The following is a 23,498-nucleotide window of genomic DNA, read 5'->3' on the forward strand; positions in this document are numbered from 1 at the left end:
AGAGGCAATATGCCTCTTCAGCGACTTGTTTGAAACCATAGGAAGGGAAAGATCTGCCAAAAAAGCTGAAAAACATCTTCATGTATGCGACAACGGCCGCGAGAGTTTTAATAACACAAGGATGGAAGACTGAAGAAACCTCAACTAAAGAATCATGGCAAGAAAAATTGATGGACTATGCAGAACTGGCAAAACTGACATACAAGCTATGGGACAAGGATAACTGTGACTTTAAAGATGAATGGGAACCCTTTACAAAGTATCTGAAGACGCAACAAAGCGAACTGGACTCCTTGGCTGGTTTTGAATAAACATTCACAAACTTGTTATTGATAATAATCAGCTAAATAGTTTGAGGATCGATACAACTGTGTAACATGCAGAAAACAGCATTTTTAGAGAAATCAAAGACTGGAACTGAGGGAAGTCGGGGGGTAGGGGTGGGTGGGTTCTGTGGGGGGGGAGGGGAGGGAAGAAAAATGGGGGGAATAAGGATGATATATTTCTGGATAATATGTTTCGTTTTAATTCTGAATAAAAAATTACCGTATTTTTTGCACCATAACACTCACTTTTTTTCCTCCTAGAAAGTAAGGGGAAATGTCTGTGCGTGTTATGGAGGGAATGCCTACGGGTGGCGGGGAGGATCTGCTGCAGTCGTGAGCAGAGGATCCATGGTTCCCCTTCCTTCCCTCCTCCGTGGCTCGCTTTGAAACAGCAAAGCGGGAGAAGAGCCGCTGACTGGGGAGGAGAGAGGGACAGAGAGCCTGCTTGCTTTAAAGGAGCAAAGCGGGAGAGGAAAGGATCCGCTTACACTAGTGTAAGCGGCTCCTGTCCGGTTGGCTCCTTTAAAGCAAGCAGGCTCTCTGTCCCTCTCTCCTCCCCACTCACCTGGCTAAATAGCAGCAAAGTTTTTCAGCAAGCCGGGGAGGAGGGAGAGAAGCAGAGCCTGCTTGCTTTAAAGGAGCAAAGCGGGAGAGGAGAGGAGCCTTCTCCCCTTATACCCCTCTTCTACATTATTAACAGCATCCTTCTCCACCCACCCCACGCGTGTTCCTTGTCCCTTGAGTGCTTTTCCTTCCCTCCCCACTTAAAACGTGGTTACAAAGCACAGATCCACATGGATCCTCAGGATTTTTGCATTGGGCTACCCCAAACTCACCGTCAGATCACATGTCCATGGCCACTGCATGAACCACAAAAATCATACATCCACTGTTTTGTTTAGAATATTCTTTTTCTTGTTTTCCTCCTCTAAAAACTATGTGCGTGTTATGGTCGGGTGCGTGTTATAGAGCGAAAAATACGGGTATTAAAAAAAGAAAAGAAACCACAGGAGAGGAAAGAGCTCTTGGGTCCTGGTTAGGGGCTTCTCACAACCATCTGGTTGGCCCGATAATGTTCTTACAGTTGAGGATGAGGAGAGATGTAGTGCAACATCTGAAGGCCCAAGCTTGACTACCCCTGAGCTCCAGACTTACAGCACGATGTGATCTGGCGTCAGTTTTAGCTGAACAGTATTCCTAAGAGGACAGGTTTGTGGCAGGGGTGAGGGGCTGTGGCTTCACGCTGAGTGGTACTGACAGCTGGCTAGGTTGAAGAGGCAGCACCAGAAGTATGCAGGCATAGGCCTGCGGTTTGCTTGATTGTTTACGTGCTTTCTCCTTTCCACAGAGCCAAGCTGAAGCACACTACAAGGGGAATCGCCATGCCCGGCGAGTAAAGGGAATTGAGGCCGCCAGGACGCGGCAGAAGGAATCGGGAGCCCGTGAGGGTGACAAACCGGGGCCTGTGGGCAGTCCGTCCTCCAGCATCGGGGAGAGTGACTCTGACCGCACAGGTACCGAGTTTCCCATTCTGGTCTTGCCCTAGAGCCTGAGGAATGTTTGTTTGTGCAGTGTTTGAAGTGCTATGTATTCCTAGAAGAAGGTGACTGGGCTTTGTGAGCTCCCTGTGGCCCAATTTGCACCAGAGCTTAGCTCCAGAACTTGTCACCCCAAGTCTAGGACCCGTTTCCATACAAGAACTCTGCCCTGAAACACAGGAAGTAAAACTGAAGAGGTGTGGCCCTGATCATTCACAGAGAGCATTTCCCTCACCACTAAATACAGCCCAGTCACATGTATTTTCTTGGCTGTTTTTTTTTAAAAAAAAAACCAACAACAACAAATGAATAGCTCAGTGGTCAAATAGCTCAGCTGGTTAGAGCAGGCTTCCTTAACCTCAGCCCTCCAGATGTTTTGAGACTACAGTTCCCATCATCCTTGACCACTGGTCCTGCTAGCTAGGGATCATGGGAGTTGTAGGCCAGAAAAACATCTGGAGGGCCGAGGTTGAGGAAGCCTGCGTTAGAGCATGGTGCTGATTACACCAAGGTTGCAGGTTCGAGCCCCGTATTGGACAACTGCATATTCTGGCATTGCATGGGATTGGACTAGAATGATGATCTAGGATTCTATGAATTCTATGGGGGGGGGGGACTTGCCCTTCATTCCCAGTAGGAGAGTGTGTTGCTCTCCCCACATGCCCTGCAGGATTTTGCAGCCTTTTCCTTCCCGCAGTGCAGCCAGGCAGGTGTGGCGAATATTGACAATGCTGGCTAAGGAAGAAATACAGGGCCCTGGGCATTGCCTGTGTCCCGCCTCAATTACAGGGTTCAATAAGACATTAGCCGTATTCTGCATCAATTATAGGGTCAAGGGCGAAACCTTTGCTCAGAAGGTGGGGGGGGGAGGGGAGGCCTGGCTCTCGCATCCTACCTTTGACATCTTGCCTGTCCTCAGTGCTGGGAACTTGAGCTGACTTGTCAGCACTGGTGACGGAGGAGCAAGCGGGTAATTAAATCGCATCTAATTAAACATTGATCACGGCTCTGATGGCCAGTGGAAATGGAGCTGGGGCTGTAGCCAAGTGACTCGCCTGGGGAACTCTGCCTCCCAGCTGTAGAGAAGGGTGCCAAGTAACTACTAAACCCATTCCCCCAGCCCCACGGCACTCCCCACACACAACCTCAGATGAAATGGGTTGACGCCCTCCTCCCTGCTATGCCGCTGCCAAGTACAATAGCTAATCTGAGAACTTTTGTGTGCTTTAAGGAAGGAGGAAGAACAAAGAGCAGGGGGCTAGTAGATGCCTTGGGGACTCTGGTAAACTTGGAGGGAGCACAGGTAAAAAACAGAAGCCACCTTGCCAGTAGCCGGAAGGCTAAAGACAAGAGCAGGGGTTGTCATCCCAGCAAGAGGCTTTTGTTTGTATGGCAGGATTTAACCCAGGGCTGAAATGAGAGCTTTCTCTGCCATGTCACTACACTTTATCCCATGGATGGGGAACCAATACTCCCCATACAGTGGTGCCCCGCAAGACGAACGCCTCGCAAGACGGAAAACCCGCTAGACGAAAGGGTTTTCCGTTTTGGAGGCGCTTTGCAAAACGAATTTCCCTATGGGCTTGCTTCGCAAGAAGAAAATGTCTTGCGAGTTCCTGCGGGGTTTTTCCCTTTCCCCCCTTTTTCCTAAGCCCTAAGCCGCTTATCAGCGGATCCGCTAAAAGCCGCTAAACCGCTAATAGCACTAATCCGCTAAGCTGTCAATGGGCTTGCTTTGCAAGATGAAAAAACCGCTATACGAAGAGCCTCACGGAACGGATTAATTTCGTCTTGCGAGGCACCACTGTATGTTGTTGGACTCCCAAGTCCCACCAGCCCCAGGCAGCTTGGCCCAGTGGGCAAGGATGTCGGGAGCTGGGAGTCCAGCAACATCAAGAGTGTCAAAGGTTCCCCCCTTCTGATCCTCTGAGAAAACACCAAATGCCCTGCAGTACCTTAAAAAGTAGGGATGCGGGTGGCGCTGTGGGTTAAAGCACAGAGCCTAGGACTTGCCAATCAGAAGGTTGGCGGTTCGAATCCCTGCGACGGGGTGAGCTCTCGTTGCTCGGTCCCTGCTCCTGTCAACCTAGCAGTTCGAAAGCACGTCAAAGTGCAAGTAGATAAATAGGTACCGCTCCGGCGGGAAGGTAAACGGCATTTCCGTGCACTGCTCTGGTTCGCCAGAAGTGGCTTAGTCATGCTGGCCACATAACCCGGAAGCTGTATGCCGGCTCCCTCGGCCAGTAAAGCGAGATGAGCGCCGCAACCCCAGAGTTGGTCACGACTGGACCTAATGGTCAGGGGTCCCTTTACCTTTACCTTTTACCTTAAAAGCCAGGAGCTTAACAGGCAAGAAGAAACTGTGAAGATGTTCTTCAGTGTGTGTGTTGTGGGTGCTATATAAATAAAATTCATAGACTCAGCGCCTCTCTGCTAGGTATCTGTAAACCCATGCGTGCCTGCATCTGGGAGTGTGCAGAGTCTATATTTTGCAAGGTGATTTTAAAAGGCGACGAAGGAACATATTCTGCAAACAGGCACAATGTGTGACTCAACCAAGCGAAATTAACATTCATTTAGAAATTGACAAGCCCATAAATGTAGATAGGCCCCAGACATAACCAACCCTCTCAGGCTGATGTTCAATCTGCATTACATGTGAGGGTAATTACTGTTTGCAACCACTTAACCAGCCATGTCACCATTCAAACCCAAAGAAATGATGTCTATATAATGAAATGGTGTCAGATAAGGACATGGTCTGAGGACACAAGAAGCAAATGCTAAGCAAGCGCAGGCTTCCCCCATTGCTGCCTGGATGGGAGACCATCTGGAAGCTCCCTGTAGGCAACTTTTGAGTTCTGCGATAGACGAAAGGTGGAAAATAAATGTACACATTAAATAAAATAAAGCATCCTATCTTTCAGTGGACTCCAGTTCAGCAGGCTGGCACTCTGTTGATCTTGAGTAGAGAAGGAAGCAGTATGTGAAAATTGCCAAGCTGGTTTCTTTTAAAGAAAATGTGCTTCAAACGTTAGGTCACATCCACACCATACATTTAAAGCTTGATTAACAGTCATTGAGAATCCCGGGAACTGTAGTTTGTTTAGGGTGCTGGGAATTAGTTGCACCAACAAGGTAAAGAACAGCTTCTATCCATGGGCTGTTAGGCTGCTGAATGAAAAGGTAACAACAGGGCAACTGACTTCCAGGTTTGGTGGGTGGGTGTCAGTAAACGAGGGGAATTAAGACTAAGAGAGCTGAGTGGGGGGTGCTTGTGTAATCTCACTGTATACAAGTTGTACAAGTGACAATAAAGTATTTAAATTCTAGCTCACCCTTAACAAACCAAAGTTCCCAGGATTCTTGGGGGCGAGCCAGGCCTGCTAAAGTGGTTTAAGAGAGCTTTAAACATGTGATATGAATGTGACCTCATATTCTGCCTTTTAGCCTAGAAACAGGTGAAGGATTAGCCCAGAATAAGTTGTGAATGGCAGGAGCTAGGCCTAGAATATGTTGAGCCATGCCTATGAGCATGCACAGAAAAAGCATCTCTGATTGCCATACAACTGATGGCAGCCTGGGGGCTAGCCCCCAAATTTTGCCGTGTGAAGGACAAGTGCAATTGGCAATTGGATCTTCCTTCACCACTGGTGACATAATAGCACCCTTCACGGCCCCTGATGGAAACAGGTTAGTTTAGGGGGCTCAGGGCAAGTTGCTGTCCCTTCCCCAGCTCTGGGTATTCTGTTGCCTGAAGCAGCCGCCTCTGTTTACCTAATTATAGGGCTGGCACTGCCAGAATATTTTGGACAAAATGGCATAGGTTGCCAGATTAGAGGATTAAAGCCCCTTTTAGAAATTTAGTCACTATATGGTTTGATTTGCATTCATTACCTCACGTTGCTCCACATTCTTCCCTCCCCTCATCTGCCTTCCTCAATGGCTCAGACCAAAAAATGATGAAAAAACACAAAACAAAAACTAGGGGAAAACAAGAGTATTAGCACCACATGAAACAACCAACTGGAATCAGCTGGGGGCCAGAAATGCATGTGTAAACAAGATTGTTGTTGTTGTTTTGCCAAACTCCTGAACACCACCCGCGGGTGAGCTCAGCAAGCTCCCTTGGGAAGCCGATTCCTCAAAGAATTTATTGTCTCTGGATGCTTCAAAAATAAATAAATCTCAATACTTTTAAATTCTTTAAAAATATATTTTAAAAGTAAACATTGGGGGAAAAACTTTTTTAAAAGATTGATTTTTGACATTGTGTGCAATTCTATTTCACCTCTGCTGCAGGTGGCTTTAGTCTATATACAGCACACAGCCCTAGATTATATGGGAAGGGCTCCTAGCTGAGTTTTACATGTAGAAGGTCCCAGGCTGTATCCTTGGCATCCTCAGCTAAAACGGATCAGGCCATAGGTGATGGGAAAGACCTCTCTCTCCCCAACACCCTGGGAAGCTGCTGCCAGTCAGAATAAGAGAAAATATGCTCTGCTTCCTAATCTCAGTTGTTTGTGGTGACATTGCGGCTCCACAACTGGCGTAGGAAATCCATTTTGCCCATGGGTTTCTTCCAGCTCTGCAATTCTATAAGTCCATGAAGCTAGGTGGACAAATAGCTTGCTCTGATATAAAGCAGGTTCCTTTGTTTCTGATGCTAAGATTAAAATAAGTACCTTTTCATCCCAGGTCCTGATACCAATTCTTGGGGACTTCTGTTCTCTCCATTCAGACAACTGTCCATTTAGTCCTACTCTTAACCAATTCCTGATCCCCAAGAGGACTTCAGAGCCCATCAAATCCACTCTTTAAAACTGACTTAAACACACACACAAACACCTATTTAATGTGAGCTTTTGCTGTTGTTTTCCCATCTTGTAAGGTGTGTCTGAATTCTGTAGGGCTCCATCAGCCTGTTGCTGGACATTTTCTCAAGGTCTAGCAAATGCTTGGCACAGATGCTGTTGTCTTGAGACATAGAAATTATAGGAATAATTACTCAAAGCTGCTGGGATCTTGCCACCAATGACCTCAGAACTATATTTTTGGGCTTCCCTCCCCTCTCCTGAGCAAGACCCTGTTGCTTTTGCTCAGGATTTGGGCTGAGAGAAAGGGGTAGGGATTATGAGAAGTGCATCTAGGTGACTCACCAGAGAAGGGTGTAACTTACAACAACACAGAGCACTCAGTGCTGCCTGCATGCTCACCATGTGTGTCTTCTGGCTGGTGTTGTTGTCATAACATTCCCAGGCAGGATTCCAAAGCCATGTTCTCACCGGGGGCTCTTGTTCAAGACCTTTCCCTCAGGCTCCATCCCAGGGGAGCCCAGGTGCTGCATTCAAGTTGTGCAGGTCTTATTCTCCCAGTTGGCTCAGCTGGTGTGTGCTTTAGACTGAGCCTGGCTTTAAACAAAATTAAAAGCTGCAGAATCTTCTATAAAGCAAGCACATCCCTGCTAGTCCCTATGCCCTGCGGCAAAGCCTAAATGCAGGGAGAGTCCAGGTAGAACAAAGGAAATCCTCTTTCATGCAGTGCATGGTTGAACTATGGAGGCAGTGACCTAACTTAGATGACTTTAAAAGAGGATTAGGCAAATTGATGGGGGGATGCATCTATCAATTGCTGCTAGCCACAATGGCTATGTTTGCAGGGAATCACAAATTGGGAGACTACTGTGAGTCCTGCTCATGCTTTTCCCATAGCCTTCTGGTGGGCAACTGTGAGAAAAGCATGATGGACTACATGGGCTACTTACTGGCCTGATCCTGCAGCGCTTTTCTTCTGTTCTTTCAAATCATTTCAATACTTGCATTTTCGATGGTTTACCCCAGCTTTGATTTCCCTCCTCTTCTTTTGTTTCGGGATTGCAAGCCCCTTTAGGGAGGAGCCCCCTCCTCTGTGAACCACAATATGCGTGGATGGTGCTGCTGTATAGATAACATTCACAGACTTGGTGCCTCTCTGCTAGGTATCGGCAAACCCTTCTTTGGGAGATTACAGAGGGTCCCAGAGGCAACACATTTATTGATTCTGTGTGTCAACCCGTTTTCCCTGAAAGACTTGACTCCTTCACTCTGTAGGAAAAAAGCTTTGGGGTTTATGGTTGCTGTGAAACACAGACTCTCATATAGACTCATCAATTTGGAAGGAACCTCAAAGTTCGCCCAGCTCAACCTCCTGACAATCCGGAATATCTATTGTCACAGCATCTCTCCTAGGTGGTCATCTAGCTTCAGTTAAAAACCTTTAAGGAGAGAGAGAGAGAGGCCATCACTTTCTGAGGCAGCCTTCTCTATTGTCTAGCACTATGAACATAAGCGGAGCCTTGCCAGGATCAGGCCAGTCTAGTCCAATCTCCTGTTCTTGCAGTGACCAAACAGATGCCTATGGGAAGCCTGCAAAGCAGGATCTGACCATTACAGCCCTCTCTCCACTTGTGATTAATCATAGAAGTATTTGCAGTACTAGGGACATGGGTGGTGCTGTGGGTTAAACTACAGGACTTGCTTAGGACTTGCCGATCAGAAGGTCGGCAGTTCAAATCCCCACGACGTGGTGAGCTCCCGTTGCTCGGTCCCTGCTCCTGCCAACCTAGCAGTTCGAAAGCACGTCAAAGTGCAAGTAGATAAATAGGTACTGCTCTGGCAGGAAGGTAAACGGCGTTTCTGTGCGCTGCTCTGGTTCACCAGAAGCAGCTTAGTCATGCTGGCCACATGAACTGGAAGCTGTACGCCGGCTCCCTCGGCCAGTAAAGCGAGATGAGCGCCGCAACCCCAGAGTCGGTCACGACTGGACCTAATGGTCAGGGGTCCCTTTACCTTTACCTTTATTTGCAGTACTGAGAAAGAAGAAGAGCCAAACAGAAACCAAAATGGTCACATAGGAACCAGTATGGCCAGGCAGATAGGGGGTCCAATCCACCTTAAGTTGTGTGTAAGGCTGGGGTCCTATTAATTATTACTGGGAGTAAGAATTGAACAAAGTGGGGTTGAGTACTGAGGATTGATTGAAGACCCATTGATTGAATCCAGAGGAATAAAGATAGCTCAGCTAACTTAAATCAGACTGCCTTCAGAGGGAATTAATCACAGCAATGTGTAGCAGGATTGGGTCAACAGGTTTGCCACCTTCTTAAGTGCCTTTAACAGCAACCCACCATACAGAAATTACGCAGCTGAAGCTTTCACTGTCACTTCCGTTTCTATGCTTGGAAATCTCTCCATGCTTAATTTTCAGAGTCTCGGGTTGCTGTTAGGGGCATAGGCCAATGAAACAGCTGTAACCCCCAGTGAGACTTCAGCCAGGTAAAGTTCAAGCCTGCGTTTCATGGCATAGATGAAAGCAAATTTGTCAGCTACCCACCCACCCCTCTTTTGGCAACGTTTCTGTTCCTGGTGGCTAAATTTTGGCCTGTTGTTCAGATGTTTAAACTCAAGCTCGGAATTGGCAGAAAGTTGAAAAGTAACACTGAATTTTGACGATGAAAGTTAGAGGCACTGAACAAAACTGGCAACCTTTGGTGCTCCATGGTATCTTGGTTTCTGTCTGTCACAGAGGAGGAGCAGTGAACAGCTTCGTCAGTACGATTATGCAGATGGAAAAAGATTAGATATGTGGAGGAGCTTTGTGTACTAAGATGGGTACGGAAATAGTTGATTGTAAGCATTCACTGTACTCGGGGCTGTAGTCTCTTCAGTGAAATGGTCCCAAGTTCTCTGCCCCAAAACACCAAATTGTATCAGCTGAGTTGTTGTTGTTTAGTCGTTTAGTCATGTCCGACTCTTCGTGGCCCCATGGACCAGAGCATGCCAGGCACTCCTGTCTTCCACTGCCTCCCACAGTTTGGTCAAACTCATGTTGGTAGCTTCAAGAACACTGTCCAACCATCTCGTCCTCTGTCGTCCCCTTCTCCTTGTGCCCTCCATCTTTCCCAACATCAGGGTCTTTTCCAGGGAGTCTTCTCTTCTCCTGAGGTGGCCAAAGTATTGGAGCCTCAGCTTCAGGATCTGTCCTTCCAGTGAGCCCTCAGGGCTGATTTCCTTAAGAATGGAGAGGTTTGATCTTCTTGCAGTCCATGGGACTCTCAAAAGTCTCCTCCAGCACCATAATTCAAAAGCATCAATTCTTCGGTGATCGGCCTTCTTTATGGTCCAGCTTTCACTTCCATACATCACTACTGGGAAAACCATGGCTTTAACTATACGGACCTTTGTTGGCAAATCAGCTGAGTAAGTTGTACCAATGTGTGCATACTGGGGTTCTGCTTAATTCACATCTGCACGCTCAAGTCCAAAGAGGAACAACGACTTGGGCAGAATACTGATGACCGAACTCCCTTTGTATTTGCAAGCTTATCTTCACAGCCACAAAGATTACAAACTCGTTTAAAAAGAAGGAAGGGAAGTTGGGATCTCCGGGGGGTGGGGGGAGGTTGCGGGTTGAAATGGGCACCAGACATCACACACATTTGGTGCAGAGCAACTGCAGAGGCAGAGCATCCGTTCCTTGCTCCTTGCATCCTGGCAACGCTGCTTCTGTCCCAGCCCTGAACCAGCTTGCGCATTAAGTGAGATTACTCTCCGGAGGGGGAAGAGGGATGCAGCTGGGACAGGAAGTCTGCCTTCCCAATTCTGCTCATTTCTTCCACATTTCTTCCTTTCTGGGAGAAAGCGGACAACCGAAGCTTGGTAGGCTAGGATTCACTGATCTTATGTATGAATAGGAACCACATGCTGGGCTGGCAAGCTCGCAAGTTCTGTCTCGTGGGGTGTGGGGGGTGCGCCTGTGCAGTATCACACGCACACGCCTTTTTAAGATCCTGAAAGGCAGACAGGGTAAGATGCAAATGAAAACAATGGAAAGCTGGGAATTTGCAAATGAAAACAATTGGAAAGCTGGGAATTTCAGGAATCTCACGGCTGCACCAAGCCAAACCCTTTGTTTTATGGCAGGATCACAGCCTTGAAGTAAATAAAGTGAAGGTTCTTGGGGAAAGAGGCATGGCATAGGGAGTCTAGGCTTAATACAAGTGAGAGATCAGACTGCTAGCTCTTTTTTTTTTTTAAGGGTCTGTTCCTGCACCTTGGACAACAGTTTGAACCATGTAGATGTAGGTGGTGAAGTTTCTTCTGTCATTTTTCTTCCAGGCCACCGGAGACTTCAGTTGTGTCACGTTGCTGTTAAAATATACAGGGCCGGGGCTAGTTTTGAAAGAAAAGCCCTTTGCTCAACCCCAGAACATCCTGCCTCTACACATCTGAAATAAAAAGCCAGGAATTGCAGACAGGCTTAAGCCAGGGGGAGGGCAGGGGGGTACTCTTCTATATGAGAGTGGATTTTGGCCAATAACACCGTGCTACAGGGTGGTAGATGGGCACATCCCAGAATTTCCTCTTCTTCACAGTTGTCACATGTCTTCTCCAGCATCAGATTGTGCTAGCTTGACCTCTGTCCATTTGGACATTTAGAAAGAGATCACCACTCTCTCTGCTCCCTAGATCAGTGACATCCATCCTTCTTGGCCCTGGAGTTCCCAGGTTGAAACCAGAGCTGTGTTTTAATGGGAAGAAGTTGATCCTTTAAACCAGGAGCAGAGTGCCTGCTGCCTTCCAGCTCCTACCAGCCCCGGCCAGCATGGCCAATGGTCAGGCATGATGGAAGCTGGAGTCTGTCAATATCTATAGGGAGACATAGGTTCCTTGTCTCCCTGTAGGAACCCGAGTCTGTCACTAGGCAGTGGCACGTAAGCCCAACCCTTGCCTTCTCTGCAGAAAAGGAGCCACTGTAATGCCTTAGCCCCGTTCTTGCTGTCCATGCTGCATGCTGAGCTAGGGAGCCTTTTTGTTTCTCTCTTTTTTTTTTTGTTGCAGCTGTGTTAATGAAATTATTGCTTTTGGGGGACGGCATAATTCGGAGCACATGCCTGGCTCCTGAGCCAGGGCCGCTGTTTATTCTGTTGACACGTTAATCTGGGCCGGGCTGTTTTGGTTTCGACTGAGCTGGTCCAAGTAGGCTTCTGCCTGAGCCCAGAAACCATCCCCAGCTCAGTCTGATTGCAATTCTTCAAAATTGGATCTAATAATAGCTGTCTGCTTCGAGCTAAATAGAGCAACAACTGTGATCCGGTGGTGATGGAGCATATAGACAGGGCCGGCCTGAGACATTCTACAGAGCAGCTAATGGGACCCACAAGTCGAGGTGCGTGGCAGGCGTGGTTTTCTGGTAGGGCAGAGCTGCCACACAGGTTTCCCAGCAGGTGGATTGCCGTTGCTTGCAGGGAGAGAGAGAGGGAGAGATGGTACAGAGACAGGCATGGTGCAGACACATTGGCAGGGGCAGTCTGGCACTCCCGAGGGTGCATGCAGAATTCATCATGTGAAAGGCTGGACTGGATGAATCCCAAGCCGGAATTAAGATTGCCAGAAGAAATATCAACAACCTCAGATATGCAGATGACACAACCTTGATGGCAGAAAGTGAGGAGGAATTAAAGAACCTTTTATTGACGGTAAAAGAGGAGAGTGCAAAATATGGTTTGAAGCTCAACATCAAAAAAAACGAAGATCATGGCCACTGGGCCCATCACCTCCTGGCAAATAGAAGGGGAAGAAATGGAGGCAGTGAGAGATTTTACTTTCTTGGGCTCCATGATCACTGCAGATGGTGACAGCAGCCACAAAATTAAAAGACGCCTGCTTCTTGGGAGAAAAGCGATGACAAACCTAGACAGCATCTTAAAAAGCAGAGACATCACCTTGCCAACAAAGGTCCGTGTAGTTAAAGCTATGGTTTTCCCAGTAGTGATGTATGGAACTGAGAGCTGGACCACAAAGAAGGCTGATCGCTGAAGAATTGATGCTTTTGAATTCTGGTGCTGGAGGAGACTCTTGAGAGTCCCATGGACTGCAAGAAGAACAAACCTCTCCATTCTGAAGGAAATCAGCCCTGAGTGCTCACTGGAAGCACAGATCGTGAAGCTGAGGCTCCAATACTTTGGCCACCTCATGAGAAGAGAAGACTCCCTGGAAAAGACCCTGATGTTGGGAAAGATTGGGGGCACAAGGAGAAGGGGATGACAGAGGACGAGATGGTTGGACAGTGTTCTCAAAGCTACCAGCCTGAGTTTGACCAAACTACGGGAGGCAGTGGAAGACAGGAGTGCCTGGCGTGCTCTGGTCCATGGGTCATGAAGAGTCGGACACAACTAAACAACAACAAAAACCTCCTTTCCCTGCCTGGAAGTGCCCCACCTGCCAGGAGGTTAACGTAATGGCTCCTCCCCACCCAGCAAGTGCGGGACAAGCAGAAGTGTGGATGAGCCCTCCGTCTCCAGCTCCAGGGCAGAGGAGCATACTGGGTAGATGAAACCAAGGAAGGAGAGTCAGGAGGGAATTGGTGCCGTGTTCATATTGATATTTGGAGCTGGGATCGACCTGTTTTGCCGCCGACTCAGAAATCTGCAGAAATGTCCTTATTTATATATATATATTTTTAAATGATATTTTATTAAATTTTAACAATAAAGAAGTTATAAGAGTAAATAGAAAAAACACAAGAAAAATACAAAAATACAAAAATACAAAAATACAGACATTTAACATAGAAAAAAAGAAAAAACAAAAAACAAAAATCCCTCTTTTTTTAGTTTCTCATCTTTAGTTAACTTATTTTCCTGACTTCCTCACGCCTCCCTTTTTTGTATTCCATTTAAAAATTGGTTCAGCAAATTCATATCCTGTTAGTTTATCCTTGATTATTTTTCCTCACATATTATAGCTTCAAGTTTTCATCTAATATCAATCCATTCTTGCATATTCTTATTTTACCTTATTACTAGAACCCCTTCATTTAATTTCAATGTCATCAACATTCGAAAATTTTACAATGTTTCTGTAAGTAGATTTTAAATTTCCTCCAATCTTCTTCCACCAACTCTTCTCCCTGGTCTCGAATTCTGCCAGTCATTTCCGCCATTTCCATGTAGTCCATTACTTGCATCTGCCATTCTTCCAGGGTGGGTAGGTCTTGTGTCTTCCAATGCTTTGCGATGAGTATTCTTGCTGCTGCTGTAGCGTACATAAAGAAAGTTCTATCCTTCTTTGGCACCAGTTGGCCGACTATGCCCAGGAGAAAGGCCTCTGGTTTCTTCAGGAAAGTATATTTAAATACCTTTTTCATTTCATTATAGATCATCTCCTAGAAAGCCTTAATCCTTGGGCACGTCCACCAAAGGTGAAAGAATGTACCTTCAGTTCCTTTACATTTCCAGCATTTATTATCAGAGAAATGTCCTTATTTATAGATCGGATCCTTTGTCCCTTCTGGCTCAAGGCTGTGGTGGGTTGCTATATGGCGGAGGGAGCAACGCTTTCCTTTTCAAACGTCCTGGAAAAGTGCCAGCTTGCCTTAAAAGGTTCTTGTCTTGAGGGAGTTGAGTCACATGCTCGATGTCTCTTCCCTAAGTCTTCTAAACCCCGTGACCACAGCAAACAAGGTTCAAATCCCAGCTGAAGCCAAGGGAGCTGAAAGCACTAGAAGCCTGGGCTCGTTCTCATCTTTCTGCAGCTGAAACCCAGCTGGCGGAAGGGAAGACTGGGTGAAACGAAGGCACCCAGCAGAAAGCCTTGAGAGCATTTAGGGCAGTGTTTCCCAAACTTGGGTCTCTAGCTGTTTTTGGACTGCAGTTTCCATAATCCCTGACCACTGTTGGACTCTAATTCCCATCACCAACTGCCCAGCAGTTCTTCTATCTGAAGAAGTGTGCATGCACACGAAAGCTCATACCTAGAACTAACTCAGTTGGTCTTTAAGGTGCTACTGGAAGGAATTTTTTTATTTTGTTTTGCCCAGCATTGTTAGGGATGATTGGAGCTGATGTTCAACAACATTTTCAGGACCACAGGTTCCCCAGCCATGGTGTAGAACAGGGTTTCCCCAGCAGTTTTTCAACTACAATTCCCATCATCCCTGACCCACTGGTCCTGCTAGCCAGGGATGGTGGGAGTTGTAGTCCAAAAACAACTGGACACCCAAGTTTCGCTTGGTCACCATAGGTGACCAGGAATTCTGTGCAGGTGAGCAGAAGCACAGGTGGGAGAGGCCACTTGGTTTCTGTGCTAGCCATGGAGGAAGGAAAGCCCTTTTTTAAAATTCCCAGTATAGAAATGCAGAGTGTTAGCAGAGGTGAAGGACTGGGTGACTCCAGAACTTCAGCAATCCACTTGGTAGAAGACTTCTTTGTGCGCGGGGCGGGGGAGGGGGGAAACACTTGCCTGCTAAGGGATGAATAACCTGCGTTTCAGCATGAGCCACAGAGAATGGAGCTTCCTTCTATGGCATAGAACTAGCATAGAAATACAACCTACTAGAAGTCTAGTAATTTTTTTTGGGGGGGGGCATGCAGGCTAGTAACCCTTGTGTACTTATTTGTAAGACTGGTTGTATTCAGCTGGCAGTACTGAGGTAGGGAAGCATAGGGACAACGTCATGGCAAATGGAGAAGAAAACATTTTACTGCTAGGCCTGTTCCCTGATCCAGGTCATTCTGTGTGGGGAAGGAAGGTGTCAGGAATGCTTTAGGTCACATTGGAAAATCCACGCACATTGGACATCTGCTGTGGGCTGTTTACTTTATCTGTGTGCAAGGGTGTCAAAACTAACAGTCTTGCCTATATTGGGCTGTCAGGACAATTTTATTCGGATGTCTGTAACAGCCCTAGCCATCATATATATCCAAATACTGGAGAAATGAACCTATGCTGCCAATTCTCGTAATAGACCAGTATAAAGTAAGCAGCACATAAGCAGCACACAAAACACTAGAAAAGCATTCTGCGTTCTAAATCTTATATTAATAATCCAAAAATTGAGAGAGCTATGTACAAGATCTGCTACAGAAGCTACAAACAGAAAACTCATTCAAATTGTGTCCAAAAGGAAGATTCAGTCTTTAAAGGTTCCTTTAACCAGGCTCCCGTAGATATCAACAAAGGTAAGTTGGATCAAACAGTGTCGGCGATGTTACGCTCAAGGGTTAGATATCAACGAGAATAGGTTTGATCAAACGAAGTGTCGGTGATGTTAAGCACAAGAGTTAGACAGGGTGCCGGCGTTTGTCACCTGTTTCACCCAGGTAGAGTCTCGGGCTTCTTCAGTAAATTCTCTCTCACGGTTTTGATATATTTATAAACATTCAAGTCCATATGTTACATTTCTTCTTAGATTAAGCTATAATATTTAATTTCTTTCTTCAGGAAATGAGTGTTCTGTTTGTGGCTTCTGTAGTAGATCTTGTACATAGCTCTCTCAATTTTTGGATTATTAATATAAGATTTAGAACGTAGAATGGTTTTCTAGTGTTTTGTGTGCCGCTTACTTTATACTGTATACACACACACGCGCACACACACACACACACACACACACACACAGGTTATTGCTTTAGCACAGGGATGGGGAACCAAGAGGTTGCTGAACTCAAGCTCCCAGGAAAGGGCACCATGAAGACCCAGCACAGCAAAACGGCAAATGGAGCTAAGGGCAAGTGGGAAATGTTGCACATTGGGACAAAACTAAAAAAACAAAAATCCTAACTTTGCATATTCAGGGACAGTCTGGGAAGAGATCGTGAGCTTATGCCAAGTGGCTCAGTGAGACCAGTGTGCAGCCGCTGTGAAGAAATCCCATGCGAGGGATTATTAGGAAAGGGATTGAAAATAAAACAGCTGCTCTCCTAATGCCTTTATGTAAACCGATGGTGTGGCTGCATCTGGAATACTGTGCAAATGTCTGCTTACTCCTTCTCAGAAGGGAGGGCATAGTGCTTTAAGGGGGGGGGGGGGAGAGCCAAATGATCAGGGGATTGGAGAGCTTTCCTTGCGATTTTTAGCTGGGCGGCCAGAGATGATGAGATGGAACCACACCTGAGATATGTTTTTAAAATATGCATCGTGTTTAGAGGGGACGCGGGTGGCGTTGTGGGTTAAACCACAGAGCCTAGGACTTGCCAATCAGAAGGTCAGTGGTTCAAATCCCCGCAACGGTGTGAGCTCCCGTTGCTCGGTCCCTGCTCCTGCCAACCTAGCAGTTTGAAAGCATGTCAAAGTGCAAGTAGATAAATAGGTACTGCTCCAGTGGGAAGGTAAACGGTGTTTCCGTGCGCTGCTCTGGTTCGCCAGAAGCGGCTTAGTCATGCTGGCCTCATGACCCGGAAGCTGTACACCGACTCGGCCAATAAAGCGAGATGAGTGCCACAACCCCAGAGTCGGCCACGACGGGACCTAATGGTCAGGGGTCCCTTTACCTTTACGGTGTTTAGAAAGTGGATGGAGAGAAGTTTTACTCTCTCCCACAATGGTAGAACACAGGGTCCTTTAGTGGAATTGATTGGTAGGAAATTGGAGATGGAAGGGACCACAGCAGCTATTTCGTCCACACACCCCCAGCCAATGCAAGAAATCCACTGGAACAGCACCCCTGCTAGGAGGCCATCCAACCTCTGCTTAAAAAGAAAAGGGGCCCCTGCTCTTCCTAAGAATTAGTCTAAATGATCTACCTAATTTGAACCCATTGGTCCTGGCTGTACCATCTGAAGCAATTGTAGTGGGGTTGTTCCATCATCTATGTGACAGCCCTTTGGAAAAGACAAAATAAAACCCTTCTTCCCACAATAAATAGTGAATTTTGATGGACTTTGGTGTCACAGGGTGCAGGCTCTTAGAAGAGTGTCGGAAAGTTTTCCTCATGCCATTCATAAACGTGCCAGGCCCATGAATAGCTATTGCCTATGACAGCTGCCAGATCCTGGTTATTCTTTGACTGTTGCCTTTGACTGTTTCGGGGGCTTCTTGTAAACATCTGGCTGCCTACTGTGGCCAACAGGACGCAAGACTTGATGGGCCTCTTGTCTGCTCAACGAGGAGCATGTTCATGCTCTCTGGCTGAGCATTAAGAGAAATATTTTGATGGTAGGAACACTTTGAGAATGGAAGCTGTTTCTTGGCCAGGTTGGGGGTGTGTATGCTCTGCCTCACTGGAGGTCTCATTCTGTACTTTCAATATTGGGAATTGAAGTGGTGTTACCCAAGTACATTGTCATAAGGACAAACCAGACTGCCCATTTTAGAGACAGAAGCTCTGTGTTTCAGAAGGCTTAGCTAATGGCCTCATGAGTCAAGGGTGAAGGTTTTGGGTTGTTGTTTTTTTTTTGTTTTTTTTTTTAAAGAAACCTAATCAGAAGAGTTTCACAACACAATCCAATGTGTTCAGAAGTAAGTCTCATTCTGTTCAGTGGTGCTTACCCCCCAGGTAAATGTGTTTAGGATTGCAGCCTTCCAATGTTGTTCTATGCATTTTTACTGACATGTAAGTTACAATTTTGTTCAATGGGATGTACTCTCCAGTTACATGTGCATTGCATTGCAACTTCAGTTACACTTTTGATGATAGACATTGGCTTAACAATGAGCCTGACTGATACCACTTATCAGGATATATATATTTGTTATGTTTCTATGCCTCCAGGGAACAATTGCCTTTGTAATAATTGCCTGTGAAATAAGCTTCAGCAATTGTGCCGTGACCAAGGGCTGAGGAGGGATTTCCCACTTCTGCATCCAGCTTCATCACTCTAGTTCAGGGTTTGGTGGAACTTGTGGAGCACCAGATGTTGTTGGGACTACAAGTCCCATCATCCCTGACCAATAGCAATGCTGGCTGTCTGGGGCTGAATGGATGTAGAATCTGTACAGTGTACATATGCACATATCTGGTACCTGTGGTTTATTCTTCATTTTAATCAGTCACAACAAATAAGGACTGTTTAAACATCATTTTTATATTGCACTTCATCAAACTTTGGGGTAATTCAAATGAGGCATAATAGTTAAAATAAGACAGACATTTCTTGCACCCAATTTACCCCGTCACAAAATGCACGTCGACTGCCAGAAGCTTCCAGAAGTACCGGCAGCTTTCCCTGCAAAATGTTCTGCCGTATACTTACCACCCAGTAATAAATACATCACTTTGGAATATGGTAGGATGATGAAGTGTCTTTTTAAAAATTAGCTCAAGCAGTTCTTCCCTGATTGAATTTTAAAAGGACCGTACATATAAGTGGAGAAGTAAACCGTCCACTTCTTGCACACTGCAGATAAATAGCTTTATCCCTGGAGATGTGTTTTTTTCAAGTGTGTGTGTGTGTATAACACATACATTGGCACAAGGAGGTGAGAGAAAGCTTGCTGAAAACAACTGGTAGCTCATTGAGCTAAAAAAGCCAAAAAAAGGCGAATTTTGTGTTAGGAATTGTGGGCTGAGCAGAGGCAGGTGCTTGCTTTAACTCCGACTGTTTGAGAGTTTTTATTTATTTGTGAGTATGTTTACTTCAGGGGGACGCGGGTGGCGCTGTGGGTTAAACCACAGAGCCTAGAAGTTGCCAATCAGAAGGTTGGCGGTTCGAATCCCTGCGACGGGGTGAGCTCCCATTGCTCGGTCCCTGCTCCTGCTCCTCAGTACTGCTCCAGCAGGAAGGTAAACGGTGTTTCTGTGCGCTGCTCTGGTTCACCAGAAGCGGCTTAGTCATGCTGGCCACATGACCCGGAAGCTGTACGCCAGCTCCTTCGGCCAGTAAAGTGAGATGGACCTAATGGTTAGGGGTCCCTTTACCGTTACCTCAGGGATGGGTAAGAGGTGCCTGCTGCAAGCAAGGCCCATGCAGTCTGCATCTTCTGCACCTACCACTGCCTCCTCTTCCTTGGAGAAGGGCCATAGCTCAGCAGGAGAGAATCTGTTTTGCATGCATAAGGTCCCAGGTTCAGTCCCTGGGAAAGACCCCTGCCTGAAGCCCTGGAGAGCTGCTGGCAGTCAGTGCAGCAATACCAAGCTGGATGGACAAATGACCTGACCCCATAAAAGGCAAGCACACTTAGGTTATCTGGTGCACAGGAAGGGGGAGGTGGTGGAGTTGCTGCAGCTCCTCAACAGCTATTGTTCCTACTGAGGAAGGACCCTGGGGCCATAAGTCTCAGCCCCTTTGGCAGGGATTTGTTATTTATTTCATTAAAAAGATAATACGCTGTTGGTGTCAGTTTCTGCCAGTCAGTGGCCTCCATCCCTGGTGCCCTTCCTTAGTGAGAAATGCTACTCTGCTGAAGGGGGGGGGATCACTGTCACTGCTATCTTCTCCCTGTGGCCCAGGTGAGCATAGTGGATCCTTGAGGGAGGGGGACTTTGCTTGGAGGACACACACATTATCTGAACTCTTTTGGGCAAGCAAAAGGGTGTTAATACTGGCACTGTGGTCTAAACCACAGAGCCTAGGGCTTGCCGATCGGAAGGTTGGCGGTTCGAATCCCTGTGACGGGGTGAGCTCCCGTTGCTCGGTCCCAGCTCCTGCCAACCTAGCAGTTCAAAAGCACGTCAAAGTGCAAGTAGATAAATAGGTACCGCTCCAGCGGGAAGGTAAACGGCGTTTCCGTGCGCTGCTCTGGTTCGCCAGTAGCGGCTTAGTCATGCTGGCCACATGACCCGGAAGCTGTATGCTGGCTCCCTCGGCCAATAAAGCAAGATGAGCGCCACAACCCCAGAGTCGTCTACGACTGGACCTAAGGGTCAGGGGTCCCTTTACCTTTTTTAATCTCCCTTTAAAGTAGGTGTGGGGAACCTTGTGCCCTCCAGATACTGCTGAACTACAACTCCCATCATCCCTGCCTATTAGCCGTGCTTACAGGGGCTGATGGAAATTGTATTTTAGCAAGATCAAGTGGAGTTGTGGTGCTCCCCACAACTACTTTCAAGTCATCTAAGGCAGTGACCATCGCCTCCTCTTGTGGTCTGTAATGCATTGTGAAGAAGTCCTTTCTTTTGTCTTTCCTGAATCTACTGCCAATTGGTTTCATTGACCCCCAAGTCTCTGTTACTAGGAGGAAGGAGGAAGAATCCCTTCTGAGTTTCTCCTTTGTCATGCTCTGGTTTTGAGCTTCCCAGGAGCACATGGCAGTGGCTGCTGTTGGACCAGATAGGCCTTGGGCATGATGCGAGGAGGCGAGTCATATGCTCTCAGGCGTGAAAACAGGGAGCCAATCTTCATAGCCATGTTTCTTTTTAATTACCGAGAACTAACAAGAAAAATAGGTCCTATTAATAGATGCAAGGTCACACTTAATCTCCATAGCCTGAATCCTCTCTTTGTGCTAGAACTTTGTGGACTCGGTGCTTAAGGACTCCAAGTGACTCATCAAAAACTCATGCAAAAACTAGAGTTTTTGCATGCTTTGTGATATGTTCCACAGGATATAGCTTTGCAAGCCTGCCATTGCTCCTTGCTTTCAGTTGAGGTTTTTTTTACCAGTAGGTAATTACCTATTTGAGAGCAGCTGAAAATTCACCCATTGTATCTACGAATCAGGGCTGTATTAGCAAGGAAACCAGTGCTTGCTCCAAATAAATGTATTTTATAAGATAGCCAGCTCCTGGATTTGACCATAACCGTTTTCTCTCAATATTTTTTGTTTTGTTTTCAGAGGGCTGGACTTCCTATTGATCTCCTAAATCACATTGTTTAACCCCCCGTCAAATTGGTTTGCTCTATGTTCACCCTGCAGGGACTGACTGAAGCAAAACCTTCTGTTTTCTAGGACATGCAGGAATGGAAGCACGGGGAGTGCTGTGAAGCTGCGTGGGGAGAATGGTTGCTGAGAACAGGGATTTAGAAAGGCAAACATCCTCAAAGATGGAGAAGAGGGTTGGGAAACAGTTCAGATCTCCCAAAAGTGTTATCCCCACCCCCCCAACTTTAAACTGCAAACCACAACTGTCAGATTTATTTGCTGGCAGTTATTTAGCTACTTCTTTGACAGCCCCCCCTTTCCTCCCCATCCATCATCTGTTGCCCTTCTCTGTGTGCCTCTGTGAGAGGTCCGGAGGGCAGCAAATGAGAACAGGCCTTTTCTGCGGTGACTCCCCAGTTGAGGAATGGTCTCCCCAGGGATGCTTGCCTGGCACCTTCGTTACATATCTTTAGGTGCCCGGCAAAAACATTCCCAGGCCTTGGGAGGATTTATAGGGGAGTTTATTGTTTTTGCTTGTTGCTATGGTACATACTGGGATGCGGGTGGCGCTGTGGGTTAAACCACAGAGCCTAGGGCTTCCCGATCAGAAGATCGGCAGTTTGAATCCCCATGACGGGGTGAGCTCCCATTGCTCGGTCCCAGCTCCTGCCAACCTAGCAGTTTGAAAGCACGTCAAAGTGCAAGTAGATAAATAGGTACCGCTCCGGCAGGAAGGTAAACGGCATTTCTGTGCACTGCTCTGGTTCGCCAGGACCCGGAAGCTGTATGCCGGCTCCCTCGGCCAATAAAGCGAGATGAGTGCCGCAACCCCGGAGTCGGTCATGACTGGACGTAATGGTCAGGGGTCCCTTTACCTTTACAGTACATATTGTTGTGCTTTTATATTGTAAACTGCCCTGTGATCCTTGGATGAAATTTAACAAACAATAATAATAATCCACCAGGACTGACGAACACGGTTCAGAAGCAAGAGGCATATAAGCTCAAATGCATATTTCCCTAGAAAACAATTGCCCTAGGAGTAGGTCACCTGGCGGAACAGAGCCTCAGCAACAATCTCCCTGCAGAAGCATCACTTTCGCTTACCGGGGAGGAGTAAGGTGGTGGCAGGGTCAGGGCAGTGATGGAGCCGATCCGCCATTCCTACCGGTGCCGGCCCCAACCTCACAGCAGCCTTGGCCCTCTTCCTCCCTTTAAGCTGCAGCAACACTTCTGCCAGGAGGCTCTTACTGCAGCCTCCCCCCCCCCCCACCAGACAGGCAGCTCCAGCTCCTGCACTGGCCCATTTTTACTCACAGAGCTGCTTGCAATGAATAATGCATCGTATTGCAAACAGTTTGTTTTCTGCTGCCAGGTACACACCTTGAAACTCCTTATTTTCTCCTGCCCGCTATACCCTTCTCTCGAGTTTCTCAGCTTTTGGTTGCCTTCTCTGCTGCAGCTCTAGTTTTTCCAGAGGTTCGGAGCCCAGCTTTGCCTCTTTCATCAGTGATGCTGACTTAGAAAGAGAAGAGGGGCTCAACAGACACTTCTGCTGGGTCAGTCAGAGGACAGAGCCATACCTCAAGCACAAAGTCATACTCCCCACTAAATTAATCTGGACAACCTGCCAGGCACAGTGGGTCCTCTCTCCGTGGTCAGACGCTAAAGTGGGTTCGATTAAAAAGGCTTGGGAAAGTCCCTGTTGGTGAAGGTGGCGAGGTGGATAATCTATGTTAAAAGGGGACTAATCTGAGTTAAATGATCTTGGATGTGCATTGTGGCAGGGATCAGAGAGATTTAGCAACTGTCCACATCTCCCTAGGGAGGCACACTTCACGCATGAGAATTGGTGCATTATTAGACCATTCAAAGCCACCTCCTGACTGTTCATAATTGATTCTGCTCCCAGCGTGATCAGACGAGTCCATTGTCGTGCCTTGTGGGGACTGCCTGCTATAAAGTCATCTCCCTAGCTCCTGGGTGAACAAGATCTGCATCTGTGTTCGGACATATTCTGCTATTCACTCTGGAAGTCTGAGAATCTGGGGTATTTGGCGCAGGATCTGTTTTCC

The 23,498-nt window shown here is 47.0% G+C and overlaps 1 protein-coding gene across 11 annotated transcripts in view; it reads left to right on the forward strand.

Moving 5' to 3' along the window:
- ZNF385A (zinc finger protein 385A) overlaps positions 1 to 23,498 on the forward strand; it is a 214,061-nt gene that overhangs the window by 172,364 nt on the left and 18,199 nt on the right. For all 11 annotated transcript variants that reach the window (XM_081848984.1, XM_081848980.1, XM_081848983.1 and 8 more), the window contains one exon: positions 1,675 to 1,840. In XM_081848984.1, the coding sequence (XP_081705110.1) occupies positions 1,675 to 1,840 (166 nt within the window). The remainder of the gene's footprint in view (positions 1 to 1,674; positions 1,841 to 23,498) is intronic.

The sequence above is a fragment of the Podarcis erhardii genome (assembly GCF_964252035.2).
Source record: "Podarcis erhardii genome assembly, chromosome: 2".
Taxonomy (NCBI): Eukaryota; Metazoa; Chordata; class Lepidosauria; order Squamata; family Lacertidae; genus Podarcis; species Podarcis erhardii.